The sequence below is a fragment of the Bos javanicus genome, chromosome 14 (genome assembly GCF_032452875.1).
Source record: "Bos javanicus breed banteng chromosome 14, ARS-OSU_banteng_1.0, whole genome shotgun sequence".
NCBI classification, from domain to species: domain Eukaryota; kingdom Metazoa; phylum Chordata; class Mammalia; order Artiodactyla; family Bovidae; genus Bos; species Bos javanicus.
The window spans coordinates 65,452,868-65,474,731 of NC_083881.1; the positions used below are offsets into that span (position 1 = coordinate 65,452,868).

The following is a 21,864-nucleotide window of genomic DNA, read 5'->3' on the forward strand; positions in this document are numbered from 1 at the left end:
CCCTTGTTGAGAAACGCATTTGTGTGAGCATTAGACACACAGGCTTAGCGAGTGGACATTTTGTGGGAGAGAACTCATCTCCCGTAAGAAGAAGAAGGGACTTCTGACCGGCACCCGTGCAAAGTGAACCGTGGGTCAGAAACACTTTTTGAGACTTCCTTGTAAGTTGTTTTGAACAAGGCATAGGTGAGAAATTTTGAGTCTGGTCCTCAAATCCCTACCCCTTAGGATTCTAAGGTAGAAACTTAGGGCATTTTGCCTGGTATCTCCCTGAAGATGAAACATGCCATGCCCACACAAATACACAAATGGAAAAAAAAAAAAATCTGAGGATACTTAATTCACCCTGTTGCTCAGTATTCAAGTTTGTGAGGATAGGGCCACTGGGCCCAGGTTCCTCTGATAGTCCCTCTTTAGGTGCAATTCTGTCCCTTTTGGTCTCTGCAGTAGTACTACCATTTGTATCCAAATCCTTCCACTCAGGTCCTAAGAGGTTGTCATATTCTTAGTGTCACATACTAGTGTCATATTCCCCAGGAACCATTTGGGAAAGAACTGAAGTGCCTCAGAAGGTGATTACATATTTGGCCTGAGCTCTATACACAGAATAACCTGTACTTCTGGCATATTCCCAGGAACAAAAGGCCAACTAGTGATGGAAACCTTGCTAGTGACCTCAGTCAGTTTGCTTTGCAGATAAATCTGAACCTTCTAGAAGAAAAGGTCTCCACTCTTGGGGAAAAAATAATTCTGTGCAAATATAGCTAAGTAGTTTCTCTTTTCTCGTCTTGTTTCCCATCTTCTGAAGCTTGTACCTGCCTGTATTCGTCTGTAGGAGGATCTGAGACTTCTCCCCCAAAGGCGGGGTAAAGTCTGTCTAAGAGCCAAATCATAGTGTTCAAAGTCTAATGGTAAGAGAAGTTGCCCATCATAAACCATTACAATAGGTCAAGGACTTCTAAAAGTGAAGTGGTGAGAAACTCCCTTCTTTTTCCTTATGCTTTTTCCCACCTTGTGCTTTCAAGTGGGTTCAGTTATTGGAGTTGCTGGTTACTAACAGTGATAATTATACTTTTACTAAAGGAATAATACACAAGGAATCAGAATAAACAAAAAAGGAGAAAAACCTCAGAGGTATCAACTTTAATATCTTCAAAAGCCAGAATGACAGCGCAGTTGACCAGTTCCAAAATGCCTAAAAGGGAAGCACTAAAAGGGAAGAGATGAAGTTTCCGTAAGAGGATTGTGAGAAGTCTTATTTAAAAAAAAACCTCGGGATAAAGAATGCCCTTCAATACGGAATATTTCAGAGACACACCACGCCTCCAGAATCCAGAGGAAAAACAGAAGTCAAATAGCAAGACACTTTTGCAGGAGTGTTGAAACAAACAAGAAAACATTTTTATTTTGAAAATACAGTCTTTAAAGATAAATTTGGCTTCCATTTCCCATACCTAGGTGCATCCAACAAGGTACAAAAACAGACAAAACAAAACAACGAAACAGAGACCCTCGACATTATGTACAGAGCTCTAAAATGAGCTGTGAATATCTACAAGAAACTAGCATATGCGCTTTGTGAAAGGATGTACTTGTGTGGCTTTCTACAGTTCTCAGTCCTGGGAAGGAGAGTTAACCCCCTGAAGCTGCAGGTGTGGCTGCAGCCAGGGAAGAGCTGGGGTCAGTGAAGGGTTGGGGACGGGCCCCCTCGGGTGGGAGGCTGGAGAGGTGTCTGGGGAGGGGGGCGGCGGCGGCCCGGACAGATCCGGGGCTTCTCTAGAAGTCCTGCCGCGGGGTGTGAGTCAGGCTGTGCCGCCGCAGATCACAGTTTCGCCTGAACACTTTGCCGCACTGCTCGCAGCTGTAGGGCTTGATGTCTGTATGGGTGAGAAGGTGAGTTTTCAGATTACTTCTCTGATTAAAGGTTCTTCCACATGTGGGACATTTGTGTGGAGATTCCTGTTCAGATGTGAAGCAAGCAAAGGATTAATCCTTCACACCAACACGGCACCCTCCTCAACAGTCTCTGTCTTATCGGCATCACAAGCGTTAACAGAACACGCGCCCGACAACAAAGAGGGGACTGGCAGCAACAAAGCTGTGCTCCTAATCCTCCAATCACAAAAACACAGGCAGGGGCACACACAGGGGCCTGATCACACTGATAACCACCGGTGGCCACTGCTGTGGGCTTTGTGATTTACATTTCATCTCCATGTCATAGGCAGGAAAGGGGGGAAGGAAAAACTCTAATCCTCTCTTAAGGAACGACATTCTCCCGGGTAATAATGCCCCTCTTTGGTGCAAAATTAAACTATTCCTCAATGTTCTGAAAACTACAAATTATGAGGCTCCTGGGAGAGAGAGCGTATGGGATTTCACCATGCCTCCATTATCGAAATTACCTTTATTTCCTCCCAAACACGAAAGCTTTAAATGCAGGGCACATCAGGTGAAAAAAGAAATAAAATTCTAAAATTAGTATTTAGAACAATGAGAGTGGCCTCTTCTTTAAGAAAAACACATACATGTTTTTTTGTTAAATAAAATTAATTTCATGTATAAAAAAATTGAGTGTTGCTTTCTCCACCTAGAAAACTGATCTAAATAGAGCCTTTTATGAGAAAGAGCCTGCCATTGAACACCTTTTGTAGAGCAAAAATGATAAAACAGAACCAGTCACTGCTTTAAAACAAGAAAACAAACTTACCTGCATATGTAAAGTTTTGTGAACAGCTAGAGTTCTAGACTGACAAAATCCTTTCCCGCACTCCTGACATTTGAAGGGCTTCTCTTTGGAATGGATATACCTGAAAATCAACATAAGGTCTCATTGAAATGGCTTTACCACCACGGTGAGGAGTTTCTTTTGACAATTGCTTTAAATGAAATCATGGGGGGCGGGGGGAGAAAAAGGATTTCCATTATTTTTGTTTTTACATTTTTTCTCCCCTGTATAATTCTGTTTATAGTTAACCTCAACTAACAGACTCTTCAGAACATTCACCGGACGCCGGCTTTATCTACACTTGATCGCCCTCTCTGGTGTATCCTGGAGCTTGAAGCCCTGCCGAATGAGCTCTTTCTGGCCTCTGCGGCTCTCTCTGAGATTTAAAGTGGTCAAATCAGGATGTAAGGCAAGGCTGAGTTTAGGGGGACCAATTTTAGCGAACCCCTTGGAAGCCGCGGAGGATCCCTACAGAAGTCCTACTTTGGGGTAACAGCAGCAAGTAGAGTCCAGGGAACAGATACTGTCATCCCCACTCCTGGGAAGTCCCTCCCCCACGCCCCCTCCCCGAGGAAAACACTGACATTATGGTATTTCTTCAATTGCCTTTGATTAATGCGGAGCTGAGAGTGTGGAGGGGATGTGGGAAGCTGTTCCTAAATTCTGTAATCTCAAGAACCCCGCAAATAAGTTTAAAAGAAAGGTTGCTAAGGCAGGCTCTGGGGTGCACCTAGGGACCAGTCAGGGAAGGGAGGAAACCAAGCTGAGGTGGCCACCATAGATTAACAGAAACGGTCCTAGGGCAGGTGGTACATGGAGCACCAGAGAAGGTCTTCCAGGCTCCTGGGCTCTACCTGCCCCACCTCCTAAGGTCTACCTGATGGAAACTGGAAAACCGCTCCCGGAACCAAGAGCAACCCAGCAGATTTTAATTACCAAAGGATGGGACAACCCTTCCTCATCCCAAACAAGACACTGCAGCAGGGGTCCCTGCTGAGGAAAAAGGTAAAGGTTGGGGGTTGGTTACAGCTGGATGGGAAGGGCTTTGGTGGGGAATATAGTCTAGTTCCAAGAGGATTTTAGTGACACTTGGAATGTCTATCAAAACTCGATATTCTGGATAAATTGTCTTCCCCTCCCCAGGCCACCCTCCTTCCCCACCTTACCTGTGATCCCGCAAGTGATCTTGCCTCCGGAAAGCCTTGTGGCAGATGTCACAAGTGTACGGCCTCTCGTCGGTGTGGGTCCTCTCGTGGATGAGCAGGTTGTAGGATTTGGTAAAGTGTCTGCCGCAAAACTTGCAGATAAACTCTTTTTTCGTTTTGGAGGGCAACCTCCCTCGGGAGGGCTTTCTGTCCGGAGTCAATTTATTGAGGCCGGAGATGGGGCTCCCCAAGCCCGGGCTCAGCTTGCTCAGGTCTGCTATTTTAGGGGGATCCTCTTGCGTGGCGGCCACGGCCAAGTTGGCAAAGTCAAAACGGGGCCGGTCCTTGTGCAGGGCCGGGAGGACGTGGGCAATGGCTCCCTGCTTGGGGTGGAAGAGGTGGGTGGTAAAGGGCAGAGCCGGAAAGGAGAAGCGGGCATCCACAAGGCCCTGCGCCGCCGCCATCTCGGTGATGGTGGAGCGGGTGATTTCGTGCACGTTGGGGTACCCCAGAGTCCAGTGGTTCATGTGCATGGTCTGCACGGCGCTGAGACCGTACAGGCCCTGCAGGTGGTCCACCGCGGCAGGGAAGGTGTTCACGGCCTGCAGGAAGGAGTAATTGGTGAGCTGCAGCGATGGGTGGAGCGGAATGGGCGCCGGCAGGGCCTTGCTCCCCATTTTCCGGGATGTTGCAGGGCGGGGGTAGCCACCCCTTTTTTCCAGGACTCAGAGGAGGATGGGCGTGGGGCTCCGGCGAAAACCCAGACAACGGCACGCGAAGAGAGTCCTAAAGATGGCTGGGGGACAGAGGGGAAAGTCGTGACTATTATCCAAGACCGCTTGGTCTGTCCCTTGGCGCCGCGTGGGCTTCCACACCTTCCTTCTAAGACCCCCTCCCCACCCACCCCAAGGCCCCCCTAGAAGGAGGGGACCTTGGCGCGCCTGCCGGGCTAGTTGACACCAGGCTCAAGCTCAATCCCGAGGGCCAGGGTGTCAGGCGTGGTCGCCGGCGAGAGCGAGTGGCCCGTGGGAAGATCGGATTCCGGGCACGCGCGGATTCCAGGAGCCGGAGACCCGGGCCGGGTAGGAAGAAAGATGAGGGGGGGGACTCCAGGCGGCACCCAGCCCGGCCCACCCACCCACTACCCGGTGGGGCGAAGCTTGGTCATCCCTGGCCCGGCCGAGCCTCAGTCGCACCGAGCCTCCGAGGTCCCAGGAGACGGTGCGTCGTGGGTCGGACCCGGGCTTGAGGGCCCCGCTCGGCCGGAACGGCTCCTACCGCCGTGCCCGAGACCGCGGCCGGGCCGCCGTTCCTGCGCTTGCCCCGGACCGCGCCGGAGGTGTGGGTGCGCAGCCCGGGGACGCTTTGCGCTCCTGGGCTGCCTGGCCCTCGGAGGGGCCGCCTTGCCCGGGGCTGACCTCAGAGGTTTTCTTTTTCCTTCCTCTGCCTTGGTCCCATTTATCAGCGGTGACGGGCCACAGGAAAGAAAAGTGACACCTCGGGGCCAGTGAGGCCTGGAATCGCCCCCTCCTCCTTCCCAGGGGCCGTCCCCTCCCACCCCCCACCAAGATCCCTTCCAGATGGTTCGGGCTCAGACAGGGAGGGTAGTGGGGGTGGCTGAGGCCAGAGCCCGTTCTCCCAGACCCAGCGCCCAGCTCTCGGGAGTACCCGAGCGCCTCTCGATCTGGCCCCCGGAGCGGCTCCTACACCCGGGAGGCCCCAGGAAAAGAGAAGACCGGGTTCCCTGGGGAGGAAAAGGCAAGGAGCAGCAGGCGAGCCGCTCTGCCAGCCCGACGGAAGCTTGTTTATCGGCCTGCAGTAGAGGGCGACGCTGCTTCTGCCCCTGGGAAGCCCGCCCGGGTCGTCCGCCTTGGGCCTAAACAGGGAGCACGCGCTTGCCTCTCCCTGCGCCCCCAATGGCAAAGCGGAGGTCTGGTTTCAGACCCCGTTTCCCGCGGCGCCTCACCTGCTTTCAGGGCAGGCCCACTTTCTCCCACCGCCAGCCCTCTTTTTAGCAGCCAGGGGTGCCAGCTCGGCGGCCCGGCACCAGCCTCTGAAGGCGGCTCCCCAGGTGCGGGCGTCACAAGCTAAGCGCTTTCCCTGGAGAGGTGCAGGCAGGCCTGTCTGAGCCATCAAGCTTTACGCCCGGCTTTTGAACCCAGCAGGAAGATGGGAGACTCTGTTCAGACTTCATTGCGCACTAGCCCTTTCTGCGCCTAAATGTCCCTCTCTAGTGTTGGAGAAGAGTTGCCTGTGGCTCTTTCTGAGGGCAGGCTTAGGGGGCTGCGCTAATGACACAGCGCTCCGGCCAGGCAGAATCTGACGGCCTCCACGAGGGCCCACACCTTCCCTCCCTCCTCCGTTTGAAACGACTGGGAGACAGCGATTTATTAACGAACCGCTTCTGCCTGGTGGTATGCGGTCTGGGAGTTGAGGTCGGGAGTTAATGAGAGGTGTGTAACAGTCAGGGGGTCTCAGTCAGACCGTTCAACCGAAACTGTAAACCTCCATTAGTAATAAACTTTCCCACCACAAATCACAATTCATTTTTCTTCAGTGGCAACCCTCAAGCCCTCTCCTAGAGAGGTAGGGGGGAAAAAAGGATTCTACTAACATCTCTGGTAATCTGATTGTTTTCCTCTTGCATTAAAAATAATAAGTTACACCTTTATTTCCTTCCTTTTGCATAAGGAGGATTTTCTAGAGATTCAAAATATTATTTTTCCCCTAGTATTAAAAAGTGGCCTCCCCACATAGAGAGGAAACCCAAATTATTATTTGGGTGTATTCCCAGACTGGATTTCTTAGAAATAAATACAGGAGGCAAAGTGCAATTCCCACCACATTCTCCTGGTAAGTATGTGCATGTGTGTGGGGTGTGTTGTCGACTGAAGGAATAGCATGACTTATGAGTTTGATTCCAAATGCATAAAGTGAACTCTGCTGTAAAGGTTACATGTTAATTCTGCCAGCAGAAACTTGAGAGCCATCTTCCTTCCCTTTTCACTGAATGGTTTATAACCCAAATTATTGCCTCTGTTATAATTCAACTTCATGGTGGCACAAAAGCGCTGTTTCATAGTATGTGTTCGTTTTGATTTGCAGGACAAATAGTTTCTTCATAGAAGACAAAAAGCAAGGCCTTCATAAACAGAACCACCCTAAATATTCATTAAACATTTTTCGCATAATTAGGGAGTTCAGGTTTTCACTCTCCTGCTGAGTAGTTGGAAATATATGTCAAAAGATACTTTAAGTCAATGCAGAGATCTAAAGTACTTTCGTTTTTGTCTAGAGCTGAGCATGTAGTTCTCACACTCAGTTTCAAGCAATAACAGCCATCATCTGCTGTCACTTCTTCACCACCCCGTTCCGGAACATTGGTTACTTTTAATTTTGCAAGGAAAGAAACTTAAACCAACGAAAAGACATAAATATTACAGTGGAATTGAGGCTTGTTTTCTTTCATCGGTCTTCTTCACAAGAAATTTCCAGACATGTACAGAAGTTTTGTAAAATTTAGCTCACTGGCTGTCAACAAGTGAGAGGTGCACATACTAATTTCAGTACAATGAAGCCTTCAAAACACTGGAGGGGAAAAAATGGTCATTCGATAAGGAGTCTCGCTCTTTGGTAATGTGTTATTACACTGAATTATCTAAAAATAATATACAGTCAGGGGTCATCTGCTAAAACCTGTGGGTTGGTGTCTGAGAGAAATGACTGATGGCTCCACAAGCTCGCTGAATTTCAGCCCAAGCCACAATAGAATTTTACGTTAATCAGAGAGCTATACTTCAAGTAGATTTAAGAGATCATTTAAAAAAAAAAAAAAGAAAGAAAATAAAAATGGCCAGACTGGGTCAGGTGAACAGAGAGAAACCACCGCGAAGTTCCTGCCCCTTCGCTGCGTCTCTGCCTTCCCAAGGAGTTAATTAAATTAAGATGCCTTCCGCATAATCTGGGTTCTGTTTCTCTCTGCTCCCTCGCTCCCCCTGCATGAGTAATTTTCTTGTTCTGCTCGGGACTGCAGTTTGTTTAGCAGAGAAAGTAGCTGTCTGCACCGTTTGGCTCCGGGAAACTCCAGCCCTCTTTTGTTCCCCTGCTAACAGGTAGGCAGACAGAGCCAGCGCACCCTCCACAAACACCTTTTTCTCCCTCCTCATTCTACAGATGCAACACCTTTCTCCGTTGCTATTTCTCGAGAATCCCAGCGTTTAAACCCCAGGGGGATTTGCCTTCTGCCCGCCTCCGCCAGGACTGGAGGGTGGGAAGAAAATCAAAAGGCCGGCACAAGGTTGGAGAATTATCTAGGACTGAACTATTACTTTTCTCCTGAAACGCGCTGGCTCGGCAGGCACCGTGTGTCTCGGCCCGTCCGCGCTGCCGCGGCTGCCGCGGGACGGCTGCCCCCTGCTCTGGAATACTATGGCAGGGTAAGGGGGGAAAAAAAGAGGCGGGGGGGTGTTGTGGGGTTTTATCTCAAAGTAGGTAGATCAGCTTTTAGAAGAAGCTTTGCGGAGGGCTTCGATTCAGTGTTGCAAAACAAAACTAAAAACAGTATGCGAAAGCGCGTGTTGTTGCGTGTTATCTGGGAGTGGCGAGCCTGGGATCCCATAAAGTGAAAAATACAATGCCCCAGGAATGCATCCATGTGATTTCTTTTACCCGAGTTCGGAACTTGTGGCACGCCGGACCGAGACTCGGAGCGCCCCGGCTGCAGCCTGCTTTCCGTAGGGCGGCTGCAGCCCCCTTCCCATAGTGGACACTTACCTCCAGCAGAAAGGTCCGCCTGGGCAGCGCCACTCAGACCTGGTCCAGGCAGTGAGGAGCACAGCTTGGAAAGGTCATTGGTTCCACGCCGGCCAAACTGCTTTTTCTGCGCGGAGTCCCGGGAGCAGCGGACATGATCTGGAGGACGACGGGCAGCCAAACCGAGAGCGGATCCTCGTCTTCGTCTGTGGACTTAGAATGTGCAAGGACCCGGGGATGGTAGAAGCCCGCCCTCAGCGCTCGCCTGGAACCTCGCGCCCCCGCGAACCTCTCGCCGCCGACTCCGGGTAAGGTCGGAGCCTGCAGCCTCGCAGGGCCATCACCCTCCAGCAGCAGCGAGCGCGCCGAGCTCTGTCCCCGCCCGCGTCCCTCCCCAGGCTGCCCGCGGCCGGCAGACTCCAGCTTTAGTAGCGGCCCCGCCTCCCCTTCGGGCGGGCGTCCCGCCGCCTCGCGGGGCCCCCTGCGCCCAGGCTCCGCCTCCGCGCCCGGCGCCCGCTAATGGTCCACTCTGTTTACTTGTGTTTGGATAGCAACTGAGTCTTAAAGGCACAGGTTTGCTCGAGGTTCCCCTGTTACACAGGCAGAGCCGAGGCGACGCGGTTCAAAACTCACACAAACACAACGCCCGGCCCCTTCATTCTCGGTGCCACTTTTCCTTATAACGTTAGAAGCTGCACAATTGGCTTTCTGCCTTCCGAAGACCCCCGCCGAGAAACCCAAAGGGCATTTTTGTAGCTTTACTTGGCGCGCTCGCAGCGTTAATTTCCACATCTTAACACGTTTAACATAACTACCTTCTTCATAGGTAAAACCAGTCACTTTTAGATTGTATTCTCCAGCATATATCACCCTTCCCCCAATTTTAAATACAGTTTTGCACATACTTATGGTCAATTATGACTGTATGGGTAGTCTGTTTTCCCCTGCTGTTTTCAAAACGAAGTTTGTTTATAGAGGTGACAATTGACTAATTTCGTAATTACCTTAAAGACATATGTGGAATATCCCAGGAGAAATTTCTCCCAAAATTTAAGCTTTAATCAGTCAGTGTACATTTCATAAGCAGTTAACCAACTTGGTTAAAGGGGTGGGCATCTGCAACCCATTGGCAAATAATAAAGAATCCATCTGGAATGGGTGAAGAGCAATCATTTAAAATATTTAGGAAAATACTATTCCAGCGTCTCAAACGTGTACATCTTCATTCCCAGCAAAAAAAAAAAAAAAAGAGTTCATTGTTCAGTCGCCAGGAAACTTAATCGAATTTGAAGTGTAGTGATACATTTTTTCAGGTTCTTCTAAAGATTTGGTCTTGTGTGAGTGTAATTGCAGAACGCACTTCAGCTACTCTGGAAGTAGGGTGACCGAGTGACAGAAAGGGGATGACATACTCTCATTTTAAACAGCCTCTTTCCAGATGAGATCTGCCGAGCAACACTGAGCAAAACGCCCTTCGTCCCAGACGAGTTCGCCAGAGGCGATTTACATCAGCCCCCTGCAAGTCGGCGCTTTGAGGGGTACAGATCTTCAAGCCAAGAGGCAGTACAATTCAAAGGTGTTCCGCCAAAATATGGTTTTGAATGTGCCGCCCCAAATAATCTCAATTGTGCGGAGAAGTGGACACGTATAAGCAGAAGACTAAAAACTGTCAAAAGGTCAAACAGTGGTTGGGGAGCCACGCAGAAGCTACGGGTTATTATTTTATTTGGATATAATCTCTTCTATTTTATTTATGCAGAGGTGGGTACATTTTTTCGTTCCTTTGGTAAAACATAATTCAGAGATAGTAGATCTTTTTTTTTTTCTTTCCAATTTCAAATTTGCAAAGATTAAAAAGTGAGCTTGGAATGAAGAGTGTTTAATATCTTTCAACATTTAACTGCTTCAATGTAGACTTAACCAACTGCGTGGAAGTACGGAATGCCTGAGTTTAGGACTTAAAAAAAACACACACACACACACGTTTTCCCTAGTGGATTCTATAGGGGTGCTTTCATTTTAGCGCTCAGTCCTGAGCCCCAGCCACGGGGGTGCCTGCGGTCCCCTCTCTCTAACCGCTTCATTCCTTCCCCAGCTTTTCTCAATTTGGAAGATCTGGAGGGAACTTTCTCTTCTTTCAGACCCCCAGGACACAACTCCCAGGGTGGTGACCTGAAGAGTGTTCCTACGCTTCATATTTCCTTTTCTGCAAGTGGAGGCCACTCCCCAGGGGTGGGCTTCACACCTTCCCTGTGTGTGTGTGTGTGTGTGTGTGTGTGTGTGTGTGTGTGTGTGTGTAAACTCCCCAGGGGTGGGCTTCACACCTTCCCACCGTGTGTGTGCGTGCGTGCATGTGTGTGTGTGTGTAAACTCCCCAGAGGTGGGCTTCACACCTTCCCACTGTGTGTGTGTGTGTGTGTGTGTGTGTGTGTGTGTGTGCCGCGCCGCCTGCTCTTGCCGGGAGGTAAACAGAATTTCCAACCAGAACGGCTCCCTCTTTTCCGCAAACCTCTTGAGCCCGGGTTTTTCCACAACCGTGTTTACCTCGCCCACCCCAGGCTCCGAAGTGCCACAGTGGCGTCTGGGCCAAGCCGGCCAGAGCCCTGCGGCTGTTGGAAAGGTAGGGCAGCTTCGGCTACCTTGGGGAGAAGCCTCGTGGCGGGACGGCGCGTCGGCAGCCTGCAGGCCCGGCCATCGCCGCACGCAGGTGTGCGCGCCACGCGGAGAACCACTGGAGGCGGCTCGCGGGGGTCCCCTCGGGCCACCTCTGCGGCCACCCAAGGCCGGGCCCTGGAGGTGCTCCACGCTCTGCCCCGGGCCAAAGCACCCTGACCCCGCCGGCGTCGAGAGCGCACGGTCAGTGGAGGCCCACCCAGGAGGAGCCTCGTCGGCGGGACTCCCCTAGCGCCCCGCCTGGCAAGGAAGATGGGCCCCGAGGCGAGTTGGCGGGTGGGGTTGGGGGTCCGGGGGTGCGCGCCCTGGGGCTGAGTCCCAGCTCTGCCTGCGCCCTCCCCGAGCTGAGCTGCGGTTCCCTCCGAAGTTTCCGCCAACTGATCGTCTGCTGTCCTCGCGTCTCTTGGGCTTTCGACACCAACCAAGGAGGCTTCCAGGGAAATGGCTAAGAGACTGACAAGGGGAGCGCGAGCACTTGTAGCCCAAACCCGAACCTCCCCGGGCGCAGGCGGGGGAGAGGACGGCGGCGGCCAAGTGGGAGGAGGAGGGGGTTCGTCAGCGGTAGGCCCCTTCCCCCCAACTTCTCCCTACCCTCCCTGCCGGCCCACCCAGGAGGCTCCGCCAGTTAAACCCCGCGAACAGGTGTCAGACACACTTCCCTGAGGTCGACGCTGAGCCTCTCCCTCTGACCCGCGCGCTGCGGACATCCTAAAAAAAGACTCTGGCCCTTGATGTCACAAATTATGGACACCCCGTGTTTTCCCAGGGATCCCAGGTGCCATGACCTTCGAGGACTGGGGACTCGCCTCCCCTCTCTCCCGCCTTCCTTGCCTCTCCAGGGCCGGGTGGTGGTGTTGGGGAGGGCGAGGGGCACCTTTTGCATTTGAACTTCCCTCACTGTTTGCCACTTCTCGCCAGGAGTCTGGAGTCTCCATCGAGCCCGGCTCTTCTCTGGGCGCGTGCCCTCCAGCCCCAGAGTCGTGAGGAAAGCTAGAGGACGGTCGCGGGCACTGGACGCAGGAACTGAGGATTGTGACGGCGGGAAAACGTGAGAGTTTGCTCTTGTAAAAAGGAGTTTTCGCTATTGGGCTCTACAAAGGGTCCAGGGTTGGGAAAGCGCGGCCGCGGGCGGGAGCTCGGCGGGAAGAGCCGCAGCGCCCCCTGGAGGCGCGGGCCGAGCACGACGCGGCGCGGACGCTCGGGGCGGTTACCCGGGCGGGCTGGCTCCGGGGGTGAATGCCTGGCGGTCGGCGGTCCTGCCCGCCGCTGGGCTCCTTTCACCTTGTCCTGGGCCCTTTGCCGGGTGGGGTGGGGGGATGTAGAGTCGTGTGCGCGGCACGGGCGCTGCGGAGAGGGCCTGGCCTGTTGTCAGAGCCAGGGAGCCGCTCTACCCTCATCGCTGGGGCCTTTCTGAGCATCCCCGCCCGGTGGCCTTGCACAGACTGCCCTCCTGGCCGGTTGTCCCTAGACGGACTCTTGTCGCTGCCCAGGGAGACTCTGACTTCCCCAGGGCAGGGGAAAGATATCCTCCCGTCGCTCGGGGAGTTGGCTGCGGCCGGGTGATCAGCTCAGATTCCGGCAGATTCCCAGGCCGCGGACGTGGTCCAGGGGGAGAGGCAAGAGAGATTGCTCAGGACTGCATTTGGAAAGGCTCTCCCACTCCCCGCGACGTACGCCTCATCTCACCCAGCTTTTGAAGCCCTAACGGAAATGGATCTATGGGCAGGCTGTGCTCTCCCTAAGCGCGAGAGCTGAACGATGCGCGTAGCGAGGCGCACCAAGAGCGCGGGAGCCTTCCCGGGCCTTGGGGGACTGAGGACCACCCGCCGCCTCCAGACGTCCCAGCCCCCACCCACCCGGCCACCTCGGGAGTCCGGCCGGGCGGGACAGCCTCAGGCGCCCGAGGAAGGCCGAACCTCGAGGGCTCTTCCCGGGGTGGGACTGGGGGTCCGGGGGGCCCTGGTGCCCGCGCTCCTCGATCAGCTGCGCTCCACCTGAGGGAGGCCTCGGGGGGCGCCCTTCCAGCTGGCGCCGGACCGAGTCGCCGGGAAAGCGGAGCTACCTGTAGACGCGGAAGACCGGGTGGGAGGGTTTAGCTCCGTTGCCACGCCGCGGTTGGGCAGACCCTCCCGCGAGCCCGGGGTCCATCCAAGTTTGGTTTCTCCGGTGGGAGGTGGTCGGGCGCCGCCGTAGCCAGGCCAACTCGAGGCCGCCCGGCGATCCGTCTGCCCCTCGCGAGCGCGAGTGCGGCCCGGCGCCGTCCCCCACCGCCCGGCGTCCTGGGAGGTCCCAGCGCGGTCCCAGGCACGTGCTGGGCGCGGGCTCCCGGGAAGTGCGGGGATACCACGAGCTTTCGCCTTTAGCGCCGCAGAGAAGCGGGTCTCCCGCAGTTCGCCTCGCCGGAGACAGCCAGGTCACTCCCTAGGAGGCTCCCGTGTCCAAGGGCAGCTTCCAGTTCAAGCTGCTCTTCTAACGGAGCCCGATGATGTCGGTGACTCGGAAGACCGGGCTTACAGATTTCCGCAGCCGAGGGAGGACAAGACCCGGGCGCCTCCCAAGGATGGAGATGTGCCCTCTCTGGGCCAAGTAGGCTTGGCCCAGCCCTCGCGCTGAGCAAGATCTTCCTCAGAAAAGACGAGGGCTCAGTCTGCAAATCTATTTTTATTAGGTTTTCACTTAAACATACACACAAACTTGCGAATCCTTAACCGTTGGGAACATTCTAACGAAAATCTTGATTTCCAAATGCGCTCCCTGTCCTTAAAGCGGCAGTGAGTTGGCCGGGGCTGAGCGGTTCTGCTGTTGTCTGCGGTCTGTTTTTACCATGCAGGGCCTGGGATTGCCTTGGAGTTTCCGTTTCTAGCTGCAGAGGTCATTTCTCTGGGACTCCGGGATCGGTCCAGAGTTACCGTCGTAAGGTGTGGTCCAGTAGCATCAGCCACCTCCGGAACTGGTTAGAAAAGCAGATTCTCTGGACCTGACACTCTAGGAGTGGGCTGGCGATCTGGGTTTGAACAAGCTCTCCAGGTGATGCTGATGCACGCTGAAGTTTAAGAATCACTAACCTAGACGGAATTCACTTTTGGGAGCCATCGCCTAAGTGCGCGATTAATCTTTCAGGCTCTCTCTCTCCCCCAAATTTCCTCCCTCCCTTCTTTCTTTTCTCCCTCCTTGCCTTCCTTTCCTTTTTCTCCAGGGAATGCCCGCCTAGTCTGGCTTAGGACAACTAGTTCATTCCTTCGTTCATTCATTCCTTCACTCATTCATCTGACTTTTTCAGAGGCCCCTCCCAAGTCCTTGGAGACTTGTAGAGGATCCCCAGGTAAACTAGGCACAACCCCTCCTTTCAAGGACTCATGTCGCCTGCAGAAGAGCAAGGGAGGGAAAGCCCTACGCATTAGAATGGGTGTCCTCAGTATCTCAATCGTGTCCGACTCTTTCCCACCTCATGGACTGTAGCCAGCCTGGCTCCTCTGTCCATGGGATTCTCCAGGAAAAAATACTGGAGTGGGTTGACATCTCCTCCTCCAGGGAATCCAGGAATGGAACTACATTGGCAGAAGGATTCTTTAGATTTGATGTGACTTCCGGAAATGCCCTATTAGGGACTGAACAGGAGCAATGTACCCCCTTTTAAAGTTTCTGACTCCCTTCTTCATCCAGGTTGAGGTTAATTTTTTTTCTGGTTTTCATCACATCCTAGAGATTCTGTGTCTGCTGCATACACTTCTACACACACCTTGACATACACTGCCCGCATCTTATGCCTTCCGCACTGGGTCAGAGTGCTTGGCACCTGGGGTGTGGCAGTGTCACAGTCGCTGGGTGGGAACGTGATTGGACCAGGCTCAAAGTCTCTGAGCCCTTGGATTTCCCTGAGGCCGTACAAGGAGATCTTGGTACTGAACGCTGGCTCACAGACCTTGGGCACTAGCTCCCATCTTGCATCCAGCTGTTCTGAACTGACCAGTTTCCAAACTGGGGGGTGGGGGGGTGGGGGAGTGGGGGGTGTTGGGGAGGGGGCGGGGGCAGTACCCAGATGTTAACATCCTGATCCTCAACCTGCAGATTTCTCACCTTAGGACTGTGTCAAACCTCCTTACCTGTCACTTGATAGTACAAAATTTTGTTGTTCCCCCTCACAGAGTTTCTGTAATTCCAGATGAAACTCTCATTTTCTGGTTTTCTTATACCAAATCAATCTCCCTTAACCTTTCACTTTGCCGCTTCTCTCCAGGACCTTGACTTGAACTTCTGTCCTCAGCCAGCCAAAGAGCCGCTTCCACTGCACCATTTGCTACCCACTGAGGTTTTCTCATTGTTAGGCAGTGAGAACAGTGGAAGGCACTTTGCCCCTTAGTCAGTGGCCAGTTGCTTAAATATCTGGAAACCTCTCATCTCTTTTCAGTCAGAAAAAAAGTTTGACTTGAGTGTGCTGGTACAGGAAAGCCACTGAAAATACCCGCAAACAAAAATGAATTTTCATATTGCCTTAGTCATAAATTGTCTAAAAGTACTCAGCTTCACTTTGACAAAGAGTTACTATTTTAGTATGACCTTTTCTTATGGGGATTTTCAAAATATAAAATGTATAATGGTCAGGAACATGATAATCTCTTTACAACCTGTGATCATATTTCTTAACAGGATTTTGCTTTCCAGTGCAGATGGTCTGACATAGTAACATTCAAAGCAGCCAGCACTTAGGAAATGCCAAGGCCAGCATTTGAATGCAGATACAAGTTTTAACAAAGGAAAATGTATATCCCTGTAGCTGTTTGCCTGTGAATATTCCCCAGAAGATTAATACACTATTCTTGAATCTATGCCAAGTCATCAAACTCTCTGAAAAGCCTGAGAGGTGCCAACTCATAAGGCGTAGAATTCCTTGTCACCAAATATATTTGAGTGTCTACTGCGTACCAGGTACAAGACAATTGTGTTATTGTTTGAGACCCAGAGCTTTCATCCTGACTTGGGGCGGGGGCAAGGGAAAGGAAGGTGGAACTTTAAGGTTGCTTTCCTCTGGTTTTGTTAAATTGTTAAAGTATTTGTACTTTATAGCAATCTTTAAAACATTTATTGAACTTTTTCTTACATTTTTAGGTCACTTTTACTAGTCAAGGAGAGAAAGTCAGTGTTTGAGCCAGCTCATTTATTGGAAAACGAATGCCAGCACAGGCTTAACTTTTGGCTTTCCAACTGGAAGGCCTTAATATCATGACAGCATTTTACAATAATGTTATTTCCATCATGCCAGGTGATAATTTAGCTGTAGATTCCTTATGATTGGTGACCATAGCTCACTCAAGCCTGTTTTCACCTCCTGACTCTGTAAGGAGCCACAGAAAAGAAACACACCCTTCTTCCTCTGGCGCCCTTGCTGGAGGGAGGGGGAAAAGAAGTGGCAGACAGTTAGGTTGGCCCCATGCTCACTGTTCCTCAGCAGAACTTGGAGCAGAAGCAGCTCAGATCCAGTTGGCTTCGGGGAATCCAGGTCTTACAAGAAATGGTGAGCTCTTTTATCTTTGGCTCTGAGCACAAAACACAGCTAGTGTCAATGTATATGGAGACAAACATATCATTCTGCCCTTACTCCATGCACTGTGTCGCAGTACCTGATCACACCGCATGTCTTAGCCACATACTCCGTTTTATGGTGCTTAACACTTTTCCCACATTCTCTTCCTCTACACTGCTCCCCAACCCCAGCGCCTCTCCCCCAGCCCAGGCCCATGCCTGGCAAGTGGGCCAGCCCCCAGGAACCAGCCTGGGTGGGTGCTATGATGTCAGGACACCAGGCAGCAGCATTTCTAACCTGTTAGACTACGGGTGCCTTTTCCTTTCCCTGGAAAAGTACACACAGTGCAAGTCGTCTCCCAGGCTGTGAGGCACTCGTCCAAATGCCCTACGTGGTGGGCCCACCCAGGCCCAGGAGAGTGTGGAGGAGAACACGAGTATGTCATACGGGTGTGTTCACCAGGCCTGCTCCCTCTGTCTCATCCTTGACCACACTCTCTTGACAGGCCATATGGCCTGGGAGTGACCTGGAATATATTAAAAGCGTCGGCTTGTAGAACCCTTGCAGAACAAAGCAGCAATGGCAAAGTGAGATTTTTTACTTGTTAATTCATTTAACATGTATTTATTGAGGATATTTAGCATGGCTGGCCCTGTGTTAGTGTTGGGGATACAACAATGTGTAAGGAGCTATGGTCTCATGGAGAGACAAACAAGTCAATAGACAATTATGATATAGTATAAATCAGAAAGCCTGGATCCAAAGGTACGAGCTAATAGTTTATTATCTTGGGCAAGTCATGCCACTGACTGGCGCCTCAGTTCTGAATATGCAAATTAAGAATATTCTAAGGGTTAAATGATATGAAGTCATATTAATGCAAAGTTATGATTTTTTTTCTTACCCATTAACATAAACTGACCTCTTCAACACAAAATTATTCTTGTCACCCCTCCAAGAATTTGGAAAGAAAACTGAAGGGAAGAAATCTGACCTGGTGTCTGATATCTAGTGGTCAATTATATGCGAATTAAGTCATTGCAAGAAGTATTTCTAGAGAAAAAGTCATCTGCCTTGACAGTAAGACTTTTATCAAGAGTTATTTTTACTGTTGATACTAAAAAAACAGGAATACTGTACTGTATATTACATTTTTTGGTATTTTGTTATATTTTATGCAATTAGAGAATTTGTGGAGTAGATCTAAAATGAATAGATTTTTTTTTTTAGGCTTCAAAGCCATTATTTTGGATGTTACTCATTAGTGAAACAATGATACAATTAATTTTGCCATTTCCTGAGGTCTTAAGGGGCAAGGGATTGTATTAGTTAGAATACAATTGAGCTGTGAGTTTCGGGAAATCCAAAATAATGAGAGGTTAAGCAACAAAGAAGTTATTTTATCTCTCACATAAACATAGGCAAGTCAGAGTCAATGTGGTGTCTAGCTCTTCAAGAAATGACTTTCGGGATTTCCCCGGTGGTCCAGTGATTAATAATCCACCTTGCAACGTAGGGGATGCCGGTTTGACTCCTGGCCCACGTACTCCTACTTGTGGTGACTTTCTGCTTAGAGCAGGGAGGTGTGAACTAAAGTGGGTGAGGTTGGGAGATGAGGAGTGTCAGGAGCCTGCCTGGGGACGATGGATCCATCGATCGAGGGGAACACCCTTTGTGGGATGGGCACTGGGTGATAGGCGGGCCATGTAAGTGGGCGTTCTGCAGGAGTACTTCATTTTCCCCTTGAAATGTAAGAAGAAGAATGAGATAGAACACACTAGAGGAAAAGCGGAGGTCCTGGATTCTTCCTAGCCCCTTCACTGTGTAAAGCAGGTGTAGGGGGCAACTGCAGAAGCCAGGATCTGCCTTTCTACAGTCTTGGCAGCCTTAGGCTGCAGCAAAAAATGTGCAGCTCAGGTTGCCCTGAGGGGCAGAATCAAAGCTACCAGCGGACCCCCCACACAGCAGAAAAGGCCTTGCGCGGCTAGAGCCCAAGGACAGTCTCCAAAGATAAGTGTGGAGAGACTTAATTACCATGTAAAGTTGTCCTGGCCTGACCTCTCTGCCTGGTTAACTTTGCTTCTGAGCCTTATCCTCTGTTAATACAGGCTCTATTCTTTCTCCTAGCCTAGGAGGATGCTTGCAACAAACATGACTTTCTAGGTACGGAGAGAGGTGGGTGCGAAGGGCCTGTGGACCCCCAGTTTCATCTGGGGTCCTCCTTCAGGGTGCTACTTGGCCAGGGGCAAGTCTGAGCGTGGAGGTGACACGCACAGCATTAATGCCAGTGTAGGGGGAAGAGGCTCCCTCCCCCGCAGAAACATCTGGCGTGACACTGGGGACACAGTTACACACATTTACACAGGCCCGGGGGGTTCCCATGCCTAAGAACTGGCTAGATAGTTTCTGTTACACATTTATTTCCTTGAAGGAGGTATTTTATATTCTACCCTGTAATTCAATTCCTTTGGCTCCCCACCCTGCTAAAAAGGAAAAGAACATACAGTCCAAACAATTTTTAAAAACCAGGTTTTCTTCCCCCTCCAAATAGTACATGTGCACAATTCGTGCAGCTTTTATACACATCTGCAAGCGATGACTTGTTTATACCAGCCCTTACAATATTTTAAAAATAAAGTATGATGTTTTTCAATCTGTATACAATAGCATTTTCTTTTATCAACCCTCCACATACAAATGTATTTCCCCCCTTTAGGGTGTAACTACATGTCTAAATAGTAATGTATACAATCAATGTATAGGAAGGATATGCACATTTTACAGCAAACATACCAAGAGGATGTATGACACTCTTGTTGATTTTTTAAAAATACAGTAACTAAGAACCTGCAAAGTTAGAAAAGGCCACCTAAGTTGGTTTGAGCCTATTCTATGTTCTGGGGTTAAAGGATTTAGGATCCTGGAATGAGAAAGTATTCCAGAAACAATATAATTCAGTCTTGTCATTTTACCTGTGTGATCACAGAGGCTTAGGAGGAAAGTAATTTTCTCAAGCTGCTGACTTTTCCACAGCCCAGAACCGGGATTCCTGATTTCAAAGAGGGGCTCTTTCTATTATACCTCACAATCTCTAGTCTGCAGCTGGAATTTTCCTCTGGAAAAAGGTGATCCCAGCAGCCTGTTGTGCCATACCAAGCATCTGAGCACCAGATATCCAGCCTCAGCCCTCCTCCAGGACTTAGCTTTTCAAAATGTGGTTGGAGGACCAGCACTTTTGACCTGATCTGGGGGCTGGTTAGAAGCCAGACCTACTGATTGAGAATCTGCATTTTAACTAGATCCCTAGGTAGTTTGTTTGTAGATTAAATTTCAGCAACAACTCCTCCAGGTCTCTACTGCCACACTGTCTCCTTAAAGACCTGTTTAATCACTTTCCTCTAAGGTGTTAAGAACCCTGGTCTGACGTTAGACTTCATAGGTCAATCTGGAAACTGAGATATTTCAAGCTATCCACTTGTGACTAGCCTTCAGTTCAGTTCAGTTCAGTCACTCAGTCGTGTCCTACTCTTTGCAACCCCATGAATCGCAGCACGCCAGGCCTCCCTGTCCATCACCAGCTCCCGGAGTTCACTCAGACTCACGTCAATCGAGTCAGTGATGCCATCCAGCCATCTCATCCTCTGTCGTCCCCTTCTCCTCCTGCCTCCAATCCCTTGCAGCATCAGAGTCTTTTCCAATGAGTCAACTCTTCTCCAATGAGTCAACTCTTCACATGAGGTGGCCAAAGTACTGGAGTTTCAGCTTTAGCATCATTCCTTCCAGAGAACACTCAGGACTGATGTCCTTTAGAATGGACTGGTTGGATCTCCTTGCAGTCCAAGGGACTCTCAACAGTCTTCTCCAACACCACAGTTCAAAGGCATCAATTCTTTGGTGCTCAGCTTTCTTCACAGTCCAACTCTCACATCCATACATGACCACTGGAAAAACCATAGCCTTGACTAGACGGACCTTTGTTTGCAAAGTAACGTCTCTGCTTTTGAATATGCTATCTAGGTTGGTCATAACTTTCCTTCCAAAGGAGTAAGCATCTTTTAATTTCATGGCTGCAATCACCATCTGCAGTGATTTTGGAGCCCCCAAAAAATAAAGTCTGACGCCCTTTCCACTGTTTCCCCATCTATTTCCCATGAAGTGATGGGACCAGATGCCATGATCTTCTTTTTCTGAATGTTGAGCTTTCATGGGTCCTTAAATTGGCTGTTTGGGAACAATTGACCTAAGATGTTGTGTTGGAATTATTTAGGATAGGTAAATCTGGGAAGGTTTTCCTAGTGGCTCAGTGGTAAAGAATCCGCTTGCCAATGAAGGAGATGTTGATTCGATCCCTGAGTCAGGAAGATCCCCTGGAGAAAGAAATGACAACCCACTCCAGTATTCTTGCCTGGGAAATCCCATGGACAGAGGAGCCCAGCGGGCTACAGTCTACAGGGTCACAAAGAGTCAGACACGACTGTGCAACTGAACAACAACGACAAGAAACCTGGAGAGTGAAAGTCGCTCAGTCGTATCTGACTCTTTGCGACCCCATGGGCTATTCAGTCCATGGCATTCTCCAGGCCAGAATACTGGAGTGGGTAGCCTTTCCCTTCTCCAGGGGATCTTCCCAGGGGGTGGAACCCAGGTCTCCCACATTGCAAGCAGATTCTTTTCCAGCTGAGCCACAAGGGAAGCCCAGGGAAACATGGGCAACCAGCAGAGAAACACAAAAGTCAGATTACAAAAGCGGTTTTTCTACTGTCTGTTTTCTCTCTTATTTCTTTCCCTTTCATTGGCTTCTCACTTGCTCCTGATTTGAGAAGATAAACTGGAGTCTTAAATTTCCTCTTCCACTTCCCCCTGGTTAATCGGGAGCTAAGTGTCCCGGAGGCCTATTTTAGACCATTCTGAGATCTAGTCATCAGAACGATCTGGCTGCCTTGTCTGCTCTCCCAAGGATCCTCAGGACTGATTTGACTAATCTGGTTTGCTAAACGCAAGTCTTCACCTAGCTCCTCATTCCTGAGGTTGTGATTTGGTCTGAG

At 50.5% G+C, this 21,864-nt stretch overlaps 1 protein-coding gene across 2 annotated transcripts; it reads right to left on the reverse strand.

Moving 5' to 3' along the window:
* Positions 1-1,379: 1,379 nt before the first annotated feature.
* On the reverse strand, positions 1,380-9,033 carry OSR2 (odd-skipped related transciption factor 2). Of its 2 annotated transcripts, none has more exons than XM_061439279.1 (4): positions 8,647-9,033; positions 3,895-4,669; positions 2,711-2,810; positions 1,380-1,877 (listed from the first exon to the last, which is right to left on the reverse strand). In XM_061439279.1, the coding sequence occupies exons 2-4, from the start codon at positions 4,548-4,550 to the stop codon at positions 1,803-1,805; spliced, it is 831 nt and encodes a 276-aa protein (XP_061295263.1). In that variant the 5' UTR covers positions 4,551-4,669; positions 8,647-9,033; the 3' UTR covers positions 1,380-1,802. The 2 variants fall into 2 exon arrangements, with proteins under 2 accessions (XP_061295263.1, XP_061295262.1); XM_061439278.1 differs by having other exon boundaries at positions 1,380-1,959.
* Between the last annotated feature and the right edge of the window lie 12,831 nt (positions 9,034-21,864).